Here is a 25,269-nt window from a genome sequence, read left to right on the forward strand (position 1 = left end):
AGCAGGTTGACATCACAAGTTGAGCTCTTCCCTGCAGAGAAATATGTTGAGTTCCTTGCTGCAGGCAAATATGTCAGAGGGAGGATGGGAAAAAGCAGAGATCACATCAGGACACCATAGCCAAAATAATATCCCTGTTTATACAGTACTCTGCTACTGATGGCTAATGCTCAAAATATTTCACATTAAAAAATGCAACAGAGAATGTGATAAAGAGAAAATGAAGTATACCCCGTTTTTCAGAAGAGGAAAAGCACAGTATGAATTCTCTAAAACTCTCTGGGATAGAACATTTGACAGAGGGAATGTTTTGTGTTTTGCTTTTTTTTTTAAGCCAACGACTGGGGGATCTGCATTCCCCAAGATGATGTTGACCTACAGTACATTTTCCATCATCCCTGGCCATTGGCCATGCTGGCTAGAACTGACAACGTATGAAGGAAAACAACTTCCGTATTCCTGTTTGAAGCAGATATTCACTTTTTGAACATTAGCTTGTTAAATTTAAAAGCTTCTTCCGATGCCTTTGGGGTAGAATGTTTTCACAGGATTTTTGAAATATTAGCTTCAAAACCTATCTAGCATATTAGAGATCATAGATTTGTATATAGTACCCAATGCCTCTCTCACAAAATAAAACAATTATTTGCATAATAATAATAATAATAATAATAATAATAGGTTCAGGATTCCAAAATACAGTACACAATCTGACAAAATTGTAAAATTCAGTCCTCCAGACAGAAAAGTATCATGTCAGCCAAATAGGCAGGACAACAAGAACAAACACAGCAAATGCCTTTAGGAAAACTTACCAGGTAAGCTCCAACATTAGGTACCAGTTCAGTACACGCAAATCACCTGAACTCTACGATTCTACTAAGCCAGTGGTTCCCAAACATTTCTTCCTAGCGACCACTTGGAAGCTGCTGAGAATCTTGACAGAACACTTAATGCTTTTCTTGCCAGTTGTAGCAATTAATGTGCTGAGCAATACGCTGTATGATTTTAATTGTATTTTTACCATTTATTTTATTTCTTATATAATGTGTTTTACTGTATTCCATAGAATTCAAATTGAAATACAATAAAATACAGTATAAGAAATTAAAGAAGCAATTAAAAGGCAATTAAATATATATATATATGAATATTTAATGCAATTGATGTGCTGCTACCATTTTCAACCACAAATCAACAGACATGCCATAGACCACCTGAATGAAGCTTGCAGACCACTGATACTCCATGGACCAGTTTAGGAACCCCAGTGCTAAGCTTTGAAAGTTCAGTGACAGTCTTACTTTTGGGGACACCCCAAATGCTGGGTTATAATTAAAGTCTCCACCACTGACTGACATTGTAAGCGAATGCGCCAACCATCACCACTGACCTGTGTCAATCTATACGACATCCCCCCCCCCCCCAAGAGAAATGAATAATGCTATCAACCTTTGGCAGTGAAGTGGAAAGAATCAGAGAGCATCCTTAGGGTCAGGAAGAGAAAATGAGAGTAAGAGATCTGTCACTCAGTCCTGTGACAGAGATGTAGGAGGAGAAGTTGTGAACAGTGAGTTGACAAAGGCATTGGTGGGAGCAACAAAATCTGTGTTCCGCCTAAGTCTCAAGAGGCAGTAATTCAAAGGCAGAATCCCAAAATCATATTCAAACAAACAAACAAACCAGCTTATTTCCATATGCTGTTTTTCCTTCAACTTTTCCAACTCAAGAAGGAGATCAACCTAGATTCTGGCATACATGCATCAAACATGGGTCCTGTCCTTGACATCTCCACTTAAGGATCTCAGATAGAATTTTTCCAAGGCATTTGGTCACTTTTTAAAATGCTATAACCAAATTTTGTTCCTGAGGTCAAGGAGCATGTTTTTGTCTATGTTTGGATGCAACTGGACAGAAGCCTTTAAAACTGCAATAATTTTAACCACTTATTTCAAAGCTGTATACTGATTTTTTTAATTCGTAGAATTCCTGAGCAACGCCAGACAAGAGGCTACTGGTTAATTATAAAATTAAGATTTCTGTTGTTTGCTACATATCATGCAACAGCCATGATCTATCTTCACCAGTTTAGTAATAAGTTGGCACAGGGACTATGAGCTTGATGTACAACAAAAATGGATTACAATGAATAATGCAGTCATCAGCTTTTCTTTACCTCAAGAAGTATTTCTTATCTTTGGATTTGAGTTCAAACTAGATGTCTTTTTAGGCAGTTGGTTCAAAACCATGCTTTGGCTGATCACTTCTCTTTGCTGACAAAAAGCAGCCATGGGTACTCCCCATCCTGGTACAAGGGAGAAAGATTATTTCTTTCTGCGTGCTGGTCTCCCAATTTCTAATTAAAAATAAATAAAAATAAAAATGAGGCAGCTGCCCTCAGCTTCCCTTCCCATGTTACATTGGCATAATGTTGTACAATCTGTAATTGGTTTCCATGTTTTGAAAACTCCTTAGAGGCCATCTGGGCACTAAGTGCCATATAAATTCAGAAATAGTAATAATAATATGACTAATTTTGGTTTCTGAGAGATAGAAAACTGGTAGTCCTGAAGCAGTTTCCCTTAGCCTTAGTGGTCCTAAATTAATTTAACTGAAGGAGAAATTATTTAAAGTTTACAGTATAAGCAAAACAAATATTGTTTATTAGGTCCACTCATAAGGAAAAGAACCATGCTTTTCAAATTGTAACGTATTGAGATAGAAAACCCAGCAGAGGAATGTAGAAAAAGAAGGTTGTGTCAAGGACTGGCTCCTCAAAATCCTGGGCCCAGACTCTGGTGTTACAGCCAGGACTACTATTCAGGATCCAACACCAACCCTGCAAGGACGCCCCTAAGATTCAAAAGAAAAAAAGAGCTAGAAACGGGTTTCTCTGCGCCCTGAGCCTCAGGTTTACCACTTACACAATAGTAAGCAACCAAGAGGTTAGGAAATGGAGTCAGTACCAAGGCTTTACCCAAATAAACAGACCCCAATTCTGTAGACTTATTAAGAAAGAAATAAATAAAAAGAGGGGAAATTAAGAGCATAAAACAGAACCCAAAATACACATTAAAAAGTACAGACAGATATTCCAATTATCAACATAGCTGGGAATTATAAATCAAATTATAATTAGCAAAGCCACCTCATCCTGTACATACCATGGAGCTTTGAATCGATCATCTACAATCCGTAGTGCAAAAGCTGAGGTGTCCCAGGTGTCGCGAAGAAACAGGGTGTGTGAAAGAAAAACAAGAGGCACAAAAAATGGGCCAGCTTTGGAGTAAAAAAGCATAGCCACTGGGATGAATCCCCTGAACCAGCCAGAAGGCATCTAGAAGCTTCTTAGTACCTTGAAGGGCCTACTTTTTCCACACAGCTGAAAGCGCTTCCCACTCCAGGCATCTAGAAGCTTCTTAGTACCTTGAAGGGCCTACTTTTTCCACACAGCTGAAAGCGCTTCCCACTCCAGGCATCTAGAAGCTTCTTAGTACCTTGAAGGGCCTACTTTTTCCACACAGCTGAAAGTGCTTCCCACTCTTCAGGCCTCACTCCCTCCTCCTCCGGCCTTGAAGCAAAGTCAGCCTAGATTACCTCAGCCCAATGCATTCATTATAAATGCTGAGAAGCAGCTACTCTCCCAGAAGCCCAGCTTTTATCCAACGCAGCCTGAGAGAAGGAGCCGTCTTCTTGTCAGCACGTGTATATCGAAGGCCTTTCTGCCAATCCCCTCCACCATCTGAGGAAAAGCCGGGACCTTCCCTGTGGTGGCACCCTAACCTTTGCAGCGTACCAGTGTGGTTTAAATTCACACATGGCTCTATGAAGGACACTGCAGAACTTTGTGCCACTCATTTTCTCTGAGCCTAACCTACCCTCACAAGGTGGTTGTGAAGATGAAAGCAGGAGGGGGCATGCATGCCTCCTTGAGCTCTTTGGAAGAAAGGGAGGAAAATCCAGAACTGAAATACCATGATCCAAAGGGAGACTTGCGTAGCCCTGGCTTCATTAGGCTTCCTATGCCAGATGAAGACCTTCTTATGCACTCAACCTCATTATGTTCCACAAAGGGAAGGGCTCTCTGCTTTCACTGAAGGCAGCAAGATCCATTGGAAGATCGCAAAGGAGAGATTATTCACAAATTCCTCTTTCCCTCTGCAGTCCCCAGCACTACCTGCCCCACTGTTCTGGAGGGTCAGGAGCATCTTGGGTGGGAGGATATAGATATCTGAATTTATTTCAAATTATTTTCTATTTGAAATTGTAAATTACTTTTATTGCATTGTGAAATTACTTCAAAATGCTTCATCAGAAGTGATTCACAAATGAAATAAACAATAGTAATACAAGGAAGGAGAAGGGGAAAATAAAATAAAATAAAAATCACTTCCCCTACTTCTTCCAGTGAATGGGTCCCATGGGTAGAGTTCTGCCCCCAAGCTGTCTAAATCCAACCCTATATTTTAACTTTACACCTATTTGGCTTTTATAGCAGTTCTCTCCACCGCCCACCATTAGTAGCCTTTTTATTGTATGCATTTATGCATTTATAACTGATGTTCTCCTTGTATACTAGTTCTGTATACCACTTTCAGAGGCTGCCAGGACCAACTGAAGACATTTTCCAAAAGCAAAAGTAGCAAATGAAAACACACACCTTAAGCCAAGGCCCCACAGTACTCAAGGCCTTGTCAAGTTATTTTGGCACCTGGGACCAGAAGTTTCACAAGCACCTCTCCCCTTCCTTGATAGTAAAATAGTAATAATAACAATAATTAAAAAGCAAACAAATAAAAGTTTGATGCCTTTTCATGACACTCATACTCAGCTGCCAAAGGCCTGGAACTGGTTCCATGCCTCCTCGTCCTGTAATCTGAAAGGCCTTTAAGACACCCTGTTCATTGGGTGGGTGGGTGAGTGAGTGGGTGGGTGTATATATATATATATCCATCTTATAATTACAATAAAATAAAATAAAAACCAGCTGCCTGAGGTGGCTGCCTCACTCTACCTAATTGCAGGGCCAGCTCTGGAGGCAGCTTATACAGTCGTACCTCCATTTACGTAATCCTCTGGTTACATAAACTTCGGGATACACGCGCAGCAAACCCGGAATTATTTTATTGGGTTTTGCCACACGCGCATGCGCAGAAGCGGTCCTCAGGTTGTGGAAACCTCGGGATCCAATCGGACCTCCGGAAAGGATCCCGTCCGCAACCAGAGGTACCACTGTACTAGAAAAGTGGTAGTGGAGTACATCTATGTATACGTATGTGATAGATATAGATATAGATGATATAGTTATACACACACGTATCAGGAATAGGGAACCTTGTGATCTGGATCTGAATGTGGCCCTCCAAGCCTTTCTCTCTGGCCCTCAGGACTCTCCCCATGCCACACCCCTTCTCTCGAGGCCACATACTTCATCAGTCCTCCCTATTACCCTCCCTTGAGTGTCTTTGCCAAGCTAAAACCTGTCCTTTAACTCTGAACATGCTTCTCGCTTGCTTGGATGGTGGATACTGATGGGTGTGCGAATAAATTAATACTTGCAGTTCCACCCACTTTTGCTTCTAGCCCTGCCCACCACTGGCATATGGCCCCTGGAAGGTTTTCTAAAGAACTGTGAGCTTCAAACTGAAAACAAAAACAAAAACCAACCATCGTACACACGCCCCACACCACGTTAAATAAATAAATACACGGACATTTAGCTCTTTGTATGCAGTGAATATGCTCCATATGTAGTGTAATGGTCAGAGCAGTGGCGTAGCGTGGGTTGTCAGCACCCGGGGCAAGGCAAGTAATTTGCGCCCCCTAACCCGTGGATTTGCGCCCCCTAACCTGTGGATTTGCGCCCCCTAACCCTAACCCCCAGATGTTGCGCCCGGTGCGGCCAGCCCCCCCTGCACCCCCCACGCTACGCCACTGGGTCAGAGTGTTGGATAAGGACCTGGGAGACCAGGGTTCAAGTTCCTATTCAGCTATGAAGCTCTCTGGGTGACCTTGGGCTGGTCACAGTCTCTCAGCCTACCTTCCAGGGGTGTTGTGAGAATAAAATGAGGAGTGGGGATGAGAACAACATATGCCACCTCAAGCTCCTTGGAGGAAAGGCGGGATATAAATGTAATAAATACATTAAATAACTAATATTTAAGCTGCTAGATAGCACCAATAGAAAGCCCAAGGGTTTAGAATGTGGCAAAAAAAAGACACCACTTCCACCCCCTCCCATTATTTAGAAAAGCAAAGAGAGCCCTCCCCCCTACACAAAGGAAAGAAAAGCTTACCATCCCTGCTTTAGCTCATAATTTCACCACCACAGTGTTTGATAGGGTTGGCCGTTGCTGCTCAAAAGTGGCCAGGCCCGGAATTAGCAGGGGTTTGGCCGCTGCAGTTTGTGGTTGGCAAATCTCGGCAGGGAAACTTGCATAATGTCAGTTCCCATTATGCCTGGTTGGTTTTGATCAATGCTCCCTGTCCCTCATTCTTGGAAGCAGAGCAATGTTCAAAATAAAAGCAAGCCAGTTATGGCTGAAGGTATCAGGTACAGCCAAGGAATGTGCCCTATCCTGCAGGAAAATGGTAATAGGGCATCCTAACACTTCACGGCATGCAATTAGGTTAGCAAGTTGGGAGGAGAAGAGACTTAAAAGGCAGGGAACAGAATGTGAGTGGAAGGGTATTAATTCAATAAAGATGAAGATTAATCTACAGGGAGGGCGGGGGGCGGAACCTCTGCAACACATCTAATAAAAATTGGCCTGGGCACCTGCAGTGCTTTTAAGGTGCTTTTCTTAATGTAATCATTTTAAGTTTAATTGTATTTTTACCCAAGTGATTAACTTTCTTCTTTCCACTCGAAACCTTCTTGCAGTTCCACCTTGATGTGGTCACTTTCTATCATTTCCCTTTAATTGCACTTTTTTGATGAATTAAGCCATCATTTTGGTGGTTCCAATCTCTTTGTAGCCAAAGGGGCAAAAGAGGGGAGGAAAAATTGGCTTGAAAGGTGGCTGGAAACTGCATTTCTCTATGTGAAACACTTCTTGGGATTTTTGGGATTGAAGGAGCTGCCATGGAAGTCACACTAATCACGTGCAATGCCAGAAAACATACTGGGTGCTTTGCAGATTTACTTTAGTAGTTGGCAAAAAGCCAGCAAGCTGCAGTGGTTAGAGTAGTGGACTATGGCCTGGAAGGCCAGGGTTAACATCACCCCACTTAGCCATGAAGCTCAGTCAGAATCTCTTAGCCTAAGCTACCTCACAGGCTTGTTGTGAGGATGAAATGAGGAGGAGAACCATGTGAAGCACCTTGAGCTCCTTGGAAGAAAAAGGTAGTATACAAATGTAAGAAATAAATAGTAAAACTATAAACACAACTGCAATAAAATACCATAGTTGAAAACAATAGTGTACAAGTCTAGCCACCCCAAAATCTATCAAACCTTTAATGGCTCACTTCTTTAAATACAATAGAAAATCCCCACCAGTAGAAAATAATCCAAGGCCAGCCTAAAGAGAAAGCAGCTCAGCTAATCACAGTCTGAAATAAACGTGTTTTCAGAGCCTGTTTGGAAGCCATAACTCAGAGGTCAGTAAGGGAGTTCTGCAAAATGAGGGGTCATAACTGAAAAGGCCCAAGCTCTAGTGCCTACAGGTCATAGCTGCACCTGCATAAGACTCTTATTCTTTTTGCTGAACAGACTAAAAATTGCTACCTATCAGACTTCTAGAGCCCTCCAGATGATGTCAGACTCCAATTCCCATCAGCCCCAGGCAGCATCAGGAATGATGGGAATTGCATTCCAAGGGCTTCAGGTGGGGAAAGCCTGGGCTCGAAGGACCAGTGGTCTGACTCAGTGTGAGGATGCTCCATAATACAGTATATTTATCTGTGCCCCTCCACTACTCCATTCCCTTCTGTTATCCTGTCCCATGGCCAAGTGCCCCAAAAAACTCTGGGGGGGGAAAACAGAATTCAAATTCAAATTAAATAAATAAATAAATAAATTAAATAATTAAATTAAATAAATGTATGTGATGATTATGTTTAATTTGAATAATTCATTCTGGTCACAGGATCTGTGTTTCTTTGATAAAGAATTTGGACTGTTGGCAGGCAGAGATTGCCCACAGCCCTGAAGTATGCTATATATTTATTTGCTTTACATTTTCCATCATCTTGTACCAAATATTTTTGTACTAAAACTGGAACATATGCCTATAAATTATTGCACTCTATGGATTAGGTTTATGGTTTATAAACAAAAAAGAATGTTCAGTGACTTTTTATTCTACTGTTTTATGTTTAATGCTCAGCACATTAGCAAAGTAATAATCAATAGTAGACAAAACGACCAGATATTCTAATGTTCCACACTCCTGTCAACTTCCCTGCAATTAAAGTGGGAAAACTAAATATTTTGAAATGCTATGCATAATTGGAGACTCATTCACCCAAAGCAACCACTTTGCAAAGGTCTCTCCCTTTTGGTTTACAACCGATTACAATCAAAAATTGGCACTCGGCATCGTACTGATATGCTGTTTTGTGGGATGCAAGATTATGTTATGAAGCTATAAAATGAAAGGTTGGTTTTATTCCCGTCATAAATATGATTTGTCATGGTTTTCCAGTCATTGAGAAGGTTTAGAATTTACGCTAAAGCTCTGGAAACCAGTTCAATGGAAATAATATCTCCTTCCCAAAAAATTAGAATTAAATAGAGCCGTAATAGCTTTGGTTTATGTATGATATGAAGTGGAGGAATTGCCTTTTGGTTTTGGGTAGGGCAGAATTTGCAACTAGTTGATTATGGCAATCTAAGCTGCATCAGAGAAAGGAGTCCTTAAACCCTCTGTTGTCCTCACCAACAATGCAAAGTGATGGAGGGCAGGCTCCTTTGCTGCTCTAAGCAAATTCAACTTGTGCTGGGCTGTGTTTTAATCAATTTGGCTATGTACACATTACTTACTGGCTTAGAACACAGCTAGGTCATTATTTTTCTAAATTTGGAACTCACTGGCATCCATGGATTTGGTGCAACTTTTGAGAGGAGGAACCTATGCAGTTGTAGCTTGTATGCTTTTCTTTTAAGATGCTGCACTGAACATGCAGACAATGGTGGTAGAGAGGCCAGGAAGTGTGGTCCCCCTTAATACATTCAGTAAACATGGGTGTGTGGGTGAAGAGAGAAGAAGCAAAAAAAGAAGACGCAAAAGAGGATGTAGAAGACAGAATAAATTAGGATGACAGCAGACGCATATTGCAGAATCAGATCATCACCAAATCCCATAATGAGTGTGTATGTGACTTAAACCCTATATTGGGTAGTGGGGGGCGTTACTGTATATTTCCCCTTATAATAATAAGAATAATTCATTTTTTATATCCCACCCATCTGGCTGGGTTTCCTCAGTCACTCTGGGCGGCTCCCAACAGAATATTAAAAACACAACAAAACATCAAATTTTGGAAACTTCCCTAAACAGGGCTGCCTTCAGATGTCTTCTAAAAGTCAGATATCTGTTTATTTCCTTGACATCTGATGGCAGGTGCCACTACCGAGAAGGCCCTCTACCTGGTTCCCTGTAACCTTACTTATTGCAGTGAGGGAGCTGCCAGGAGGCCCTCGGAGCTGGACCTCAGTGTTCAGGCTGATCAATGGGGGTGGAGACTCTCCTTCAGGTATACTGGGCCAAGACCATTTAGGGCTTTAAAGGTGCTCAGAAACTTACTGGGAGCCAATGTAGGTCTTTCAGGACCGGTGTTATATGGTCTCAGCAGCCACTCCCAGTCACCAGTCTAGCTGCCTCATTCTGGATCAGTTGTAGTTTCTGGGTCACCTTCAAAGGTAGCCCCACGTAGAGCGCATTGCAGTAGTCCAAGCAGGAGATAACTAGAGCATGCACCACTCTGGGGAGACAGTCTGCAGGCAGGTAGGGTCTCAGCCTGCATACCAGATGGAGCTGGTAGACAACCTCCCTGGACACAGAATTGATTGGTACTTTCCTTCAACACCAACATTCACTGCCTCTCTCCCCTTGTTTTTCTTTCATTTGGACTCTTAGAACAGAAGTACCCTCTACTGTGAGACATCAATGTGGCATAGTGGTTAGAGTGTTTGATTAGGACCTAGGAGACCATAGTGCAAATCCCCAATCAGCAATGAAGCTCATGAGATTATCATTGTCTCTCAGCCTAACCAATCTCACAGGCTTGTTGTGAGAATACAGTGAGGAGGGAAAGAAGCATGTGCATTACTTGAACTCTTCTGATGAAAATAAAAAAAATTCCTTCCAGTAGCACCTTAAAGACCAACTAAGTTAGTTCTTGGTATGAGCTTTCGTGTGCATGCACACTTCTTCAGATACCTGTCTTCTGATGAAATGTGGGATAGAAATATAATACATAAATAAAATGAAATGAAAATAGATGTGAGGAAGCAGCTCAAAAAGGCATCCTTAACCATGATTACTGAGCACTGAATTGCCCAGTCACTTGCTTTATAGCAGGCTTCCTCAACCTTGGCCCTCCAGATGTTTTGAGACTACAATTCCCATCATCCCTCAACACTGGTCCTGCTAGCTAGGGATCATGGGAGTTGTGGGCTGAAAACATCTGGAGGGCAGAGGTTGAGGAAGCCTGCTTTATAAGGATTCATCAATATCACTGTTACATCTAGTTTGGGTTTGAACCCTTATCTTGTGACCACTGAATATATTATTCAGCAGCCCATCTAATTAGTGAGATTTCACTGCCCACTGTGCAAGGCTGTACACAGCCTTGCATTTTATGCACTTTGAAAAATGCATCACATTTCTCAGGAAACAGGATTCTGCAACCAACATCACAGCCTGCACTTGCATAGAATTGCAGCATATCAAAAGTAACCTCTTTCACATCACAATGTACTGACCAGAAACACAATTAAGAGAAAGAACAGTTTGTTACTACAACTGAGTCCGTCTTCCGACATGACCTCTCCCTGTTCCACTTCATAGTTGTTGTTCAGAAAGGAAATATATACAAAGCCTTTCCATGGTGTGCTTAGAAGTAGCAGTTAATAAACTTGTTGAATATAAAATACAATGAGTTGGACAGTTATTTTGTGGAGTTATTGTCACCACTATTATAATTACTGCAGTGACTCTTGTGTTTAAAGTCCTGGCCATTTTGCAAATTAGCACACATAGGATTGCACCATAGACAACTGTTTCAGTGGATGGAGTTTGCACAGGAGAACTTCCCAGTGATATATTGGGATTTCACACAGCGTAAGAAATCTTAACAAATTGTGTTTTAATTCATTATGAATATGAATGCATATAAATTAAAGTACTCATCCTGAAGGGGAGGGGATCTCCTTTCTTTTGAATAGAACATAAACTTTTAACTGATTCATCTATTTGACCAATCTGTTTTTGTTTTTTCAACTTTTTAATTGACTTAACAAAGGTTTTTCTGGTGGGGTTTACTTCAAAACTATTACTTTGGTAATCTGCAAATAAATGAAGATTACATTTATTACTTGACTGACTGAAGAAAACTGATTTGATTAGCTAGTTTTGTTTGTTTATAAAGGTCATCAGCCATAGTTTTTAGAACATTATAATAGGAACACAGTGCTGCAATATTTTATGGTCATTCTGAAACCAAGATGTCAAGCCAATTTGCTCACAAAGTGGTGTGTTGTTTTTTAAGGAAGAAGGAAGAGCAGCATGTCTGTCTGTGCTAGCTGTTGCCACTGGAATCATTCCTGCTGTGATCCATAAAACACTTCCTCTCTTGAGTACTCAGGAGCAGGCTAAGCCAGGGCCTTGAGTATCTTGGATGATGTGGGAGCAGAACCTCTAACCCACTGCTGCTGATACCGTTCCTGCCACCACAAACATAATATACTTACACACTGCTACTCAGGTGAAGTTTTAGAGGAAGGAGTGCCTCTTTTAACAGTTACCTGCCATTTGTTTAGAAGGATGGCTGGTGTGTTTCATCCATGCATGGCATCACAGCAGGCACAGTCTTTTCTCTCTGGTTTTTTTTTAAGTGTTTTTCCCCTTCTCTCACACATGACAGAATGCCTCTTCTAATACTGTCATGCAGTGCCCGCCTGGCCCTAACCGTATGTTAGGGGGTGCAATACTTGCCTTGCCCTGGGTGCTGGCAACCCACGTTACGACACTGCACACAAGACACAAACATATCTCCATCTTCTATCCAGGCAAGCAAGCTTTCAAGGACCCATCCCAGCCATGGGGGGGGGGGGGACAATTGCAGAGAATCCAGAGCAGGGCCATTCAGGGGTGTGTAGCCTGGGAATGGGCACGGCCCAGGAAGAGTCCCAAGGAGAGGTAGATCTGAAGGGGCACTTTTGGCCACCGGAACCTGTGATTCCCCCACCCCATTGCAGCCTGACTGTTCCGATCAAATGGTTTTGAGAAAAGAATTACGCTGACTCTGGTAACAACCTCAGCATTCCCACTTCGTATCAGCAACTCCTGAGCTTGAAACAACAAGAGTGAAACAGACACCAATCACCATTTATGGCAATAGGAATGAACACTACCCACAGGGCCTGCCTCTTGTTCAGTTATCTGCAGGGTCATGCCAGAGAGATGGCAGGCATACAGGTCTCCTTTTCCAAAGGATTAATATTTAACTGACTTTCTGAACCTGTCTCTGGTGTTAGCTCTGACTAGATATGCATCTGACAGCCACACACTGCCCATCCCTCTCTTCACTTCCCACCCTATGCAGTTACAGGTTGCGTTTAAGTGTATATCTGCTGCGATTCTCTTTGTTTAGAAAGAGCCTGGAAGAAAAAGCCAGGCGGCAAAGCCAGTGTAATAGGACTCCGTCACTTTTCTATTTTTTTTTATTTTTGCAAAAGAGGTGAAATAATTTTAAAACACAGACAGACAATGAGTTTATTTATTTAGAAACTTGTTAAATAGAGTCTGGGAATTCAAATAGTCAGTGTGGACATTGTACAGAACTGGCGGGGAGCCAAATATCCAATTCCCAAGGGAGAACCTATGAGCAAGAGCCTTCTCCTCTCCCACAAGTGGGGGAATATATTGCAATTAGTTACACGCACAAGCCATATCTAAATCGGAGCCCAACCCTGTTGCTTCAGCCAGAGAACTTCAAATGCCTGTAAGAGTGTTTAGCTTTTTAGTGCTGGAACTAGAGCAATATGTCACACTTTTCAAAGGCCTGTGTAAACAGTTCTTTCCCTTTTGTAGAAACATTTCTTAAGTTTTCCGTACCCCTGTGTAAACAGCATCCATTTACAAGCCTGCCATGTTTCATCTGAAGATAGCGTGATGGGGAGAAGCCATCCCCGAGCCTTCCCCCCCCCCCATTCACCATAAAGGTCATTCCAACTTAAAACGAATGTAAAAGAACAAATTCACATTAAGGAGGATGATTGACAGTAGGCAGCCAAGGCTGGAAGGGGAATCTTGGGGAAATAACATAGGAAGCTGGCTTGTACCAAGTATGAATATTGGTCCGTCCATTAGGCTCACTACTGTCTATGTTTACTGGCAGTGGCTCTCCAGGGATTCAGGTGGGAGTCTTTGCCAACCATACCTGAAGATGCCAGAGATGGAACCTGGGACCTTTTGCAAGCAAATCACTTGCAAATCACTTTCCACAAAAGGAAAGATGTTGGCAAGGTAATTCAATGTTTAACGTCTGGGAAAATTTACACACACACACACACACACACAGAGAGAGAGAGAGAGAGAGAGAGAGAGAGATTAGTGTAGAATATATAGGGATATTAGTGTAGAATTAAAAGAGCTATGTCAGCCTCAGTTTGTTCTAGGTGTCTCTGGAAACATACACCAGACCTTTCCACATAGTAGTAGAAAGGTTTATTGCCAAGAGCCTTGCAAAAAAATGCACTAATAATAATAATAACAATAATATAATAGGGAATAATAATAATAATAATAATAATAATAATAATAATAATAATAATTAATATAATATAATATAATATAATATAATATAATATAATATAATATAATATAATATAATATAAAACAGGGCTTTTTCGGCTGTGGCTCCGATCTGGTGGAACACTCTGTCACAAGAGACTAGGGCCCTGCGGGACTTGACATCTTTCTGCAGGGCCTGCAAGACAGAGCTGTTCCACCAGGCCTTTGGCCAGGGCACAGCCTGACTCCCTCCCTCGGCAATCTTCGCGGAGCTCTGGCCCAATGGTTGCGAGTGGCTTGAATTGAATTTATTTTATAATGAATGATTTTAGAGTGTTGTTTGTGCTGTACTTTTGTACTGTTTTACTGTTGTTAGCCGCCCTGAGCCCGGCTTCGGCTGGGGAGGGTGGGATATAAATTATTATTATTATTATTATTATTATTATTATTATTATTATTATCAACAACATTGGTCTTTATTATGTTTTATTAATTAATTAATTAAACAAAATGTGTATCCCTTTTTCATTCAGATACAAAGTTTGCCATGAGAAAAAGAGAGGCAGCCAAGGTCAGGGATGGGGGTACCGATAGCTTTCTGGATGCTGGTGGCTGACATCTCCCATCACCCCTGCCCAGTGGCCATTCTGGCTAAGAACTAATGGGAACTGGAGTCCAATACCTGATGGGCCAAAGATTCCCCACTCCTGGCTAGAGATGAAGGGGCAGTAAAAGAGAGAGAGAGAGAGGCTGTTCTGTTACATCTATCATTCTAGTGTGCAGTACATTGTGAATCTATGAAATATTAAACTTTCTCTTCCAATAACTATACACTGTATATGTCTGTTACAATATGCCCATTAAAAAGTACAATAGATCATACAAACAGGAAAAGTTGTAATATAATTACAAATGCATTCATGGATCAAGAAGATAATTTTATTCAAGTTTCTATGTTTTACACACATACTTCAGAAACACAGTGTGGTACTACTTGTACTCTTCAATATTATCTGACTTTCATGAGTCATTTATTCCAAATACCCATGTATGTGTGCAGACCCGTATTATTGTTTCTCAATAAAGTATATGTAACGCAGATGTGTATTTTACGACAGAATAGCTTGCCATGTATTGTATAGTACATTTGCTATATATAGCGTATATAGTTCTAATATATGTTATAGGATATAACATCTACCAGGAGGAAGGAAGTCCCAGGGGTGTTTAAAAGGTCAGTTTCCTTGGGAGAATAGAGCACTGGAGAGTTGCGGTATTTTTGGCTGTGCCTATTTATTTACAAAGATGCAGGTAGAGCAGATGGGGAGCAAGGCAGCAAATGCGAGGCAGGGCTAATGTTAAAACAACAATAACTTATCAAAAGTTATAGCATACCCCTAAGGCTCCTCAAGGCTGCTTCTTGCCAGGCAGCTCCAAAACTTTTTAAAATTTAATTCAGCATAGTTACTGTTTTCCTAGGATAAAAGTCTAGCCCTGTTTCAACTTGCACCCAGGCAAGTGGGTCTGATCCATGCCTGGCTTTGATGCCTGGCATTCATTATTAGCGGGCAATGCTCGGTCTAAAAGCAGACTTTGAAGAGAAGGACAGCATGGTCCATAACAGCTTATATTAATGCACCGCTGTGTTTCAGAGCACATGTGATTATTGTTCAGAAACGAATGTCCCTTGGCCAGCTCACTAGTTCTACACTCTCATAAACAATGAAACAGATCTGTGTTCTACCTAGGCATGTCAAAGGCATACGCCTCTTTGCTTACAGTAAGCTTATTGCTTGGAGAAGAGCCATAGCTCAGTGCAGAGCACACACTTTGTATGCAAATGGCATCAGGTTCAGTCCCTGGCATCTCCTAGTAGGACTGCGAAGAACTCTTGTCCAAAATCCTAGAGAGGCACCGTAAGTCAGTGTAAAATACATACAGTACTGAGATGGATTGGTCAGAATGCTGGATTTATCAGTAGCCTGTTTCAGTATAAGGCAGCTTCTTGTGTTCCTTATCATTGCATACTTAAAAATGAGTCACAGCAAATACTCTTCCAACACACTACTTTCTTTTGCAGTTTAATATTGAACGTATCCAACAGCAAGCCTTTGAATCTTACTGCAAATATTGATCCTCCCCTCCTGCAATCTCACTTTAACCTCAAATGCCACTCCTGAATTCACACAAGCTAATCTTGCATGGGCCAGGTTACAACTTTAACAAACGTTGAACCATCTAAAAGACCATGTTGAAATGCCTGTATATCATGTTCATCAGAATGAATTTTAAAATGTTATACAAGTTAGCCCTTGTAGCAGACATGTGCTAACCTTTCTCTGGGACAAAAGAGGCTTCCCTGTTGCTCAGACTGATTGCTGTCTCACAAACATTACTATTTGAGTGGTTCTTCACATACCAAAAGCAAATGCCAAATCCTGTTAGATCACAACTCTCTAGTCATCTCTGATTCCTGGTACCACCCAATCTAATCTAATCTCGCAGCAAAGTGGAAAAAATCAAGGGGACAGGCTGAGGATCAGTGGTAGAGCATCTGTTTTGCATGAGGAAAATCCCAGGTTCAGTCCCTGGCATCTCTGGGTAGGGCTGAAAGAGATCCCTGCCTGGAACCCTGAGGAGCTGCTGCCAGTCAGTGTAGACAATACTGAGCTGGATAGACCAGTGACCTGGATTCAGTACAGTGGACGCTTGGGTTGCGAATGTGATCCGTGTGGGATGCACGTTCGCAACCTGCAGCGTCCGCAACCTGCAGCGGCACATTTGTGCATGTGGAGGTTGCGATTTGGCGCTTCTGCGCATGCACAAAGTGCAATTTAGCGCATGCACGGCCGCTGAAACCCGGAAGTAACCCGTTCCGGTACTTCCAGGTTTTGGCGGTCCGCAACCCAAAAAAATGCAACCTGAAGCGTCTGTAACATGACGTATGACTATATATATCAACTTCCTATGTGTCTATGTGAATACTGTGTCCCTGGGCCCAGTGACATTGAGCAATGGATACAACCTATGTCCCACTGAACCCTCTATAATGTTTATGATACTGAATTGCAACAGATGCCATCTACTGGAATCCTGGGAATAAATTGCCATTTTACCCTAAGCATGAGCATTCATACTCTGCTCCTTAGGTTGTTCTCATGGCCCCTTCGCTGGCTATATTTCTCTATCCACTTTTCCTTGCAGGCTCCTAAGCTATATAGTGCACCTGCCCATGTGAATATTCCAGCACATTCCAGATTTAGGAAAAGGCTAGTCCATGCTCACTTCTGGTCTGTAGGGAGAGCATCATGTACATCAACTGGATAGCTCAGTTGGTTACAGTGTTTGGCCAAGGTTGCAGGTTTGATCCCCGTATGGGACAGCTGCATATTCCTGCATTGCAGAGGACTGGACTAGATGATCCCCAGGGTCCCTTCCAACTCTACAATTCTCTGATTTCATGATTCTGACCATAGCTTTATATAATATGCCCTTGCTAAGCCATATTTCCAGTGGCTTACAGTGTGGGATCAAAAGCCAAATCCACTATTTGCCAATGTATGCTCATTCACATGCTCAATGTAGCAGCTATACATATTAAAAAATACTGCTTAACTACCTATCACTGAAACATGCCGGAGTAGCATGCAAAAGTGTGCATAAAACTTATTTGCAACATAAAAAAATTTAAATCAGCATATAATGAAATACAGCATAGCAGGGGGTAAATACAAACCTGAAAAACTACCAAAAAAAACAGAAGAAAGCAAAATTCCAACAATTATTTTTAAATGCCTAGGCAGATAGGAAGGTGCTTTGGGAAGGACATTCCAAAGTCAGGCCACCACTTCTGAAAAGGCCCTCTCCCTTTTGGAAGGACTGTAGCTGACTGGAAGGACAGATGTGTTGCACGTAGAAAGTCCCAGGCTCAATGCCCTGGGGTTTCCAGGTAGGGCTGGGGAAAGTTCCTGCCCAAAATCCTGGAGAGCCACTGCTGGTCAGAGTAGATGGATGAATGATCTGACTCAGTATAAGGCAGCTTTTTTATATTCCTAATAATATTGTCCCTCAACTAGAGGAGGGAAAGCAGAGCAGGGCTTCTGGAGAAGGTCTCCATTGTGCTTGGGAACGCAGGCCAAGCAAAGTTTCTCCCCATGGCTGTCTTGAACCAAATAGGTCATCAAAATAGCCCCAGCAATATCAGAATCTGTTTTCAGGTGCTGTCCCTACACAGATCCTGAAAAGTCCCAGCCCTCACCTCCCAGCATGGCCCTTAAAGGTAAAGGTAAAGGGACCCCTGACCATTAGGTCCAGTCGTGACATTAGTTAGATAGAGTCTTGGTGTTTCTTATTGTTAGTTCCTTCCACTGAAGGTATTCTGCCTTCTCTTGTTTGTAGGGCTTCTCTGCTACCCCTTATTTTAAGGCCCTGGGCTGGAGAGGTTATTAAACTTGTTCCTTAGTTCTCCAAAGATTTTACGTAAGGGATCCATGCATGCAGCAGTTGTATGTCTGGGATTAAAAGCAGAATGATCTTGCATATGCAAGTCCGCTGGCTCAATTCATAGTCACTCATAGTCAGCCCCACAACCACCAGCATAATTTATCTGCAATTAATTCAAGATCACTTAACGAAGATGAATTATTTCCTAACAGGCTCAATATTCTGCCATATTCAAATAGGAGCAGCTGGAAAAGGTGGATTCTGCACACACTCACACACTCATTCAATGCATTCTTATGTGGTTACTATGGCTACTGGGCAAATGCACTTGGGGAAGTAGTAATTAAAGTGGAATACAAGAATAGGATTTTACAATATTTTTTGCCATTTTTAAAATTTGGAATAAAAGGTAGATGTTCCTGAAGGCAACTGGTTGGCATGAAGAGATCTTAAATACAGTGGTACCTCGGGTTAAGTACTTAATTTGTTCCGGAGGTCCGTACTTAACCTGAAACTGTTCTTAACCTAAAGCACCACTTTAGCTAATGGGGCCTCCTGCTGCCGCTGCGACGCCAGAGCCCAATTTCTGTTCTCATTCTGAAGCAAAGTTCTTAACCTGAAGCACTATTTCTGGGTTAGCGGAGTCTGTAACCTGAAGCATATGTAACCTGAGGTACCACTGTATGTTCTGCTGTTGCACCTGGGATTTGTGTAATTTCACCTCCATCTGCCTCTCTTCTGCTCTTCCTTTGAGTTACGCATTGCACTAGTAGCTCTACACAGAGAAACAAGCAAACAATAAACCAACACAGATTCAGGTCTGTGCCTCAAGGATCATACAGTCTGAACGACCAGAAAGCAGCAATAGGGAACCTTTTTCAACCCTGAAGGCCAGGGACAGAAGTAAAAGCTGGCAGAACAAGGAATGCAAATGTTACCTTTGGTAGTAGGCTGATTTCTACACATTCATGCATTCCTCTTTACTCAGGCAAGCAAGAGGCATTACAGTATCAGAGTTCATGGACACCTCCCAGCCAGGCAGACCCATGTATGAAGGGTGCAGAGCAGAGCCAGCGAGGGGCGTGGCTGGCGGAGAGAGTCCCAAGGGCCACAGAGGAAGCCCTGAAGGACCACATTTGCCCCTGCCGCCCTGTGCCTAGGGGTTGCCCACCACACCGCCATGGAGGAAGAGGAAAGAAAAGGAAATGGAAGGCAAGGAATCCCAAGGGGGAGAATTCCCGGGAAAGGAGGGGTTTGAGGATAGCTTTGAGGGAAGAGACAGCCCATCATGCGACCTGGGCATAAGGAGAAGAGAGGGAGAATAAGCAGGTCCAAGAGTTTCCAAGCAGTCTCAGCTGGGCTAAGGGGGCGGGGGAGGGCGGAGGCGGATGGTTAAGCTAAGTTCTCGCCCAGTGTGCAAACTAGCGATGATGCGCGCTGCGGGCGCGAGGTCTTCACGCTAGACGCCTATTGACTGAACGCCTTGGCATCTTGCTAAGCGAAGTGATGTTGACACGGAGGGATGCGCCTCTGACTAGGGACCAAGTTCTCCGTCAGCGTGGGAGCCGGCGGTGGCGGAAACACGGGACGCACCCCTCCCTGTCTCGGGCTCTCTCCGCCCCACCAACACCGCCCGCGGTCCATCTTTTGGCCAAGCTCCGCTTCCAAACAGAAAGAGACCCCCGTCCCCACTTCCCAGCGGCGAAAACCAACAGCAACGCCGGATTGTGTTGTTGCTGCTGCTGCTGCTCGATTTTGTTTGCACGAAAGGAGGTTATTTGCGCCCAAGGTGGCCAATGCAAAAATAAAAAAATAAAGCTTGAGAGGATAGTAATGGCAAATAAACAAGCCTTTCCATAAAAAGCACCTCGCGTGTTTGGGACTCATCAGATAGCCCAATATGAGGAGTCCTAACAAAGCGAGGAAATAAAGTCTGGTTCGTCTGCTTTGCTTTTTACTCAAGCGAGGTGTGTTTTTTTTCCTTCTCTTACCCTTTCCTCTTAAAAAAAAGCAAACCCTCAGAGGCAGAGGGCAAACTCACAAGCGTCGGAGCGGGAGGGGGGGGGGACTTGTTGAAACTTGGTAAAGTGTTATCTTACTCTCTCAAAGGGTTGGAGAGACCTGGATCCATCGCGGCTTGCTCCAATTGCCTGGTTTTTTTGGTGGTGTGTTGTGTGTTTTTTGGGTTTTTTTTAGACTGGTGATAAAGTGTAAAAGTACAAGTAACTCCTTTTATAAGGCACGGGTGTTCGCCTAATCTGATCACCTTCTGCTTCTTTACGGGGCTATAGGGTGTCTCTAACCACTACCAGCGGGGCTTGCGCCGGCCGCCTAGTTCGCTTGCGCGGAGTGGGATTTTCTTCTGCAGAAAGTCGCGCTCTCCTCCGTAGGGGATTTTAGGCCCGGGCGGGTGGCGGGTGGGGAGAAGAAGTGGGGGAGAGCCCTAACCCTCCCTGAGCATCCCCTAGAGCCCGAGCAAGAGCGTCGATTCCAGCTGGTTCTCACGTGCGAGCAGAGGCGCCAGAATAGCCCGCGGGGAGAGCCCGATCCAGCCCAAGTGAGACGCGTTCAAAGTCCCACTTATTATTATTTTTTTAATGGGGGAAGAGATCTGAACACGTGCGGAACTCTGCCGTCGAAGTCAAGACGTCCTACTCTTTGCTTCGCTAGTAAGTGCGTTATGTGGATTGGCACCTTGCAATCGGAGTAAATTACGCGGACACATAATAAGTGCGCCCCACTCTTGTTTGCTTGCTCCCGGGTAAAGTGTAGGCTTGCGACCCCCAAAAGCGCTTCTCTTTGCTCGGATCGTGACCACGTAACGGTAAATGTCACACATAGGCTGCACATTCTCTGGAACTGTTACAGTCTCAGAGTGGCTAGCATGTTGCGAGTTCATTTTTCAGCGACTTAAAATTATGTTTTTCCAAATAATGCGGCCGTTTCCAACTTGCCCCATCATCCACAAGCTTTGTCGCTTTTCTGTTGCTTTCAATTTTTTTAATTAAAAACAGCGAATATCTTTAATATGATCAAGGTTAAAATCAGGCCACATAACCTTAAACTTGCGTTGCTTTCTAAGAACAAACCATTTATCACCTAAAGTGTCTCGCTTTGCTTAAGGAACAGGCCGGACTTGACTGAATTTGGGCATAGACAGCTCGGTTTACTTAGAAATAAGTTTCACGGGTTTCAATTGAACTTGCTTCCAGGTAAAGCGTGCGTATCTTCCAACCTAAGAATCACATTTACAGAACAGCTTGATCGTGCTTTCTCCCGCCCCGAGGCAACCTCATATAACTTCGTAAATGAATAGTAAGTTTATTTGATTGGGGGGGGGGTGTAGGGAGGTGCGCAAACGGGAAAATGGGAGAAAGCTGTAGACATTTTTAATAAATAAAAATCAACGATTTAATTCTGCAGGCGCCAGCGACATTGACGTGGTGATCGAAGCCGAAAAGAAACAGGGTTTGTAAACGTGGGAAAGCGGTTTCTGCTGCACTTATTCTCTCCGTTTGCAACCTATGGGTTGCAGAAGGCGGACCACGCAGCTTCCTAAGTGTGCATCTGCACTGCCTTGTACATCTCAAGGCACGTCAGAAAGTTTTGGCGAATGCTCTGCGCCGTATCTAAAGGCAGCAACAGACTATCTCACAGCTGCGGTGAACATCAGCCACGGACCGCGCCAGAAATAAGATCCCTGCTGGGTTTGCTACTGGACTTAACTCGGTGCCTTTAGATAAGGGAATCTTTACGCATCTGCTGCGATCGGCGCATCTGCAACTTTCCTTTTTTTATTAAATGAATAACGGATCTGTTTTCAAATTGTGTCGACTGGATACATCTGCTTTTGGGGGAACAAAAACCAGCTAATCAAACGCAGGCGAGGTGGAGGAAGAGGGGGGGGGGTTGGTCTGTTTCACAGAAAATTAGACAGTAATCCAATGAGATCTTGTGCTTTCCTCTTTCCTCCCTCCTCCCTCCCCCTCCCCGCGCGCGATTTTCTCCCCAAACAAGCAAATAATCGGCCTTTTAAAAATGTCACACAACGTCTGCACCGTTTTGCCTGCCCTTCTCGCCGCCACCTTTCTCTCTCTCTCTCCCCACCCCCAGTTGGAAATCAAAGTATCAGTGCAGGGAAACAAACAGAAAAATAGCATGAAATAAATAAAGAGGACTTGTCCAGGGGCTAGATAGATGGGTTGAGGGGACAGGATGCACAAGAAATCAGCTCCCTTGCAAAAAAACGATGCAAGGCTGTATCTGTTGCACTGCGGGTTGCAGTCAAGAAAACGTAAAAGAAGTAAACTTGAAATTACTGCGCGGTTTGCATTCGCACAAAGCCCGATGGTGCTTTGAACGTTTGCTAGGAAGTGAATCCCAATTCCCAGCATGTTCAAGTGAGTCTCAAGCCCAAGCTAAAGTACAGGAGTGCAGCCCTGAGCACATTTTGTATGTAAGTTTCCATAGCGGTGGAGTCAATGGAAATTTCAGTAAGTTGTATGTATGGCCGGCTGTGCGAGGGGAGGAGGAGAGATGGAGAATCGCACACATAATGCTTGATCGGCTCGTAAGGATAGACGGAGACTCCGGCCCCAATATTGCCAGCCGCCACTGCAGTCTGTAGCAAACTGTTAGAGGAGGACGCGAGAAATTGACAAGATCATCGTGGGTCTCCAAAGATGCCAGAGCAAAAAAAGAAAAGTGCGGCCCAATCGCTTCCACCTCACCGAGCTCGCACTTCAAAACATGCCTTGTAACTGCATCAAGTTAAAATTGAAACTGCCCAGCTCTAGCTGCTTCTTGAGTGGATATTATTATTATTAGTTTTTTTTAAATATGTGAAATAAACAGACAGGAAAATAAGGAGATCCAGCTGGGAGCTGCCGCTGAGAATCTCAGGCAGCCCAGTTTGGCCACCTCAACCGAGGACTACCAAGCGGAAAGAGCCGGAACTCCCAAGCGAAGGAAAACTTTGTAAGTCTCCCTTCCGCGACGGAACATATTCCTTTTATTATTGCTGCTGCTGTTATTATGATTTTACGCTTTCAACAAGGAAAAGGAGGCCGCTACTGGTAGGGAAGCCGAGATCGCTCGTTCCTGCTTTGTTATGTAACTCACACACTTGCCCCCACTTAAAAAAATATAAATAATAGCACCAGAACTAGAAAAGGAGGACTCGTCGTTGTTTAGGCAACCTTTCCTGGAACAATATTCCAGCCTGTACACGTGTATGCTGCGGGTTGTTCCTTTTGCACGTGCCACAGGAACGGGAGACGCGTGTGCACGGGTCGGGGGGGGGGAGGCAGTTGCACACGTGCGCGCGCCGAAGAAGCAGCGTTCACACGCGCAGAGCGCGAGTTTGTTTGGCTAAGTTGCGTGTACCGCGGGGGGGGGGTCTTTCCGCGCTGACCAGAGCGACTCGAGCCAAGGAGGTTCTCCCAAAAGCCCGGAGCGGCTGGATCTTGCCCTGGTGTTGGGGGGGGGGAGGCTCAGCTTGAAATGGACAACCCCCAACTCGAGGAGGAAAAACAAAAAATCCCCGTCAGCTGGCGAGGAGTCCCCTGCTGCTGCGTTAAGTGCATGCATGCTTTCTCCTCTGCACCCAACCTGTCCCAGCAAAGTCATCGCTCCAACTCCTGGGCTGCAGGTTGCCACCATCGTCTCCTCCTCCTGCGGCTGCTTTCGCGGCCTCCCCTCCTTCCCTTCCCCACACGCTTGTTTTTAATGTTTATTTCACAGAGCCGGCAGCGCCCACTAGGGGCGCTCGGCGTCCTTGCAGCCTCTGGCTCCCTCCCTCCCTCGGCGGAGCGAGCGAGCGAGCGAGCAACTTGCGGCGCTCTTCTTCGGCGCGGCTGAACTTTTCCTCAACTCTTTCGCCGCCTCGGCTGAAGTTCACCAGCGATCCTTCCCCGCCCCCCCTCCTCCCTCTCCCTCTCGCCGCCACCCCGGCAGACAAACACACAAACAGCGCCGGGCACAGCCAAGCCAAGCCAGGGAGCCCAGCCGGGACCTCTCCACCCCCCCCCCCGCCCGGCTCCCCGCGTCCGAGGCGAGGAAGTGGGGAGAAAAGAGAGGGGAGAGAGAAACGCAACGCGCCGCCGCGCACCATCTCTCTCTCTCTCCAGCAAACCAGCCGCGAGGTGGATGGATGTTGGGCAGCGGAGGCTCTCGGGGGCCAGTTCTGCGCCGGGGGCGGGCCGGATCTGTGGGGCCAGTGGCTGACCCCCACCCTCCCCGCCCTCTCCATCCCACCCCACGGACCCACATCTTTCCCGGACGCCTAGTGGGGCACAGAAGGGAGCGCGGGGGGCGCAGGGGGGGGCGCGGGGGGCGCGCAACAGAAAGAGCGATTGCACCTACTTGCGGCCAGTTTCCTCGCTCTGCCTTTGGATCGCATTGCTGCCAAATCCCGCGGACGTTGCTTGGATGGTTGCTTGTGTGGGGGGGTATCTGGGGTCGGGATGGGGGGGTGGGGAGGGAAATCAATGGAGGGGCTTTCCCCCCGCTATCTCTCTCTCTCCCCCTCTCTCTGTTGTTTTTTCTCTTTTCCTTCCTGCTTCCCCCACTCTTTTCTTTCTCTCTTTCTCACTCACTCTGTTTCTCTCTCTCTCTCCCAACCCCAAAGCTTGCTATCTTCTCCAGCATTGTCAGTTTGGACACCTTCGCACATGCGCAAGGGCGGCTTCTCCCTCTCGCTCTCCTCTCGCTCGCCCTCCCCCCGCGCAATTCCCCCCCCCCCCACTTTCAACATCTCCCGGGCGCCGCCAAAAAGAAAGAAAAAAGTTTGGAGCGATCTTTCACTTTTGGATTTAAGGGATCTTGGGCAGAAGATCGCAGGAAAGGGACTAAGGCGCGGGGCGGG

General features: G+C 44.5%; 1 protein-coding gene and 2 long non-coding RNA genes across 20 annotated transcripts in view; 2 read left to right on the forward strand and 1 right to left on the reverse strand.

The window, feature by feature from the left end:
- The window catches only part of LOC310707511, a 55,044-nt gene extending 40,348 nt beyond the window's left edge, over nt 1–14,696 (forward strand). The window contains exon 3 of the long non-coding RNA XR_014526528.1: nt 14,495–14,696. This is a non-coding gene — a long non-coding RNA (uncharacterized lncRNA). The remainder of the gene's footprint in view (nt 1–14,494) is intronic.
- The window catches only part of MECOM (MDS1 and EVI1 complex locus), a 464,332-nt gene extending 439,267 nt beyond the window's left edge, over nt 1–25,065 (reverse strand). For 14 of the 18 annotated variants that reach the window (XM_083503883.1, XM_083503882.1, XM_083503847.1 and 11 more), the window contains exon 1: nt 24,768–25,051. In XM_083503883.1, coding sequence (XP_083360009.1) covers nt 24,768–24,804 — 37 coding nt within the window. In that variant the 5' untranslated portion in view covers nt 24,805–25,051. Of the gene's footprint in view, nt 1–2,176; nt 2,357–3,164; nt 3,506–24,767 lie in introns of those variants that run through there. The other 4 variants (XM_083503849.1, XM_083503846.1, XM_083503887.1 and 1 more) reach the window with 3 other exon arrangements.
- LOC310707579 lies at nt 20,870–22,142 on the forward strand. Its single transcript, XR_014526597.1, has 3 exons — nt 20,870–21,073; nt 21,617–21,719; nt 21,828–22,142. It is a non-coding gene; the product is annotated as an uncharacterized lncRNA (long non-coding RNA).
- Nucleotides 25,066–25,269: the final 204 nt, after the last annotated feature.

Source organism: Podarcis liolepis, assembly GCF_965112155.1.
Source record: "Podarcis liolepis genome assembly, chromosome: 5".
In the NCBI taxonomy this organism is placed as follows: domain Eukaryota; kingdom Metazoa; phylum Chordata; class Lepidosauria; order Squamata; family Lacertidae; genus Podarcis; species Podarcis liolepis.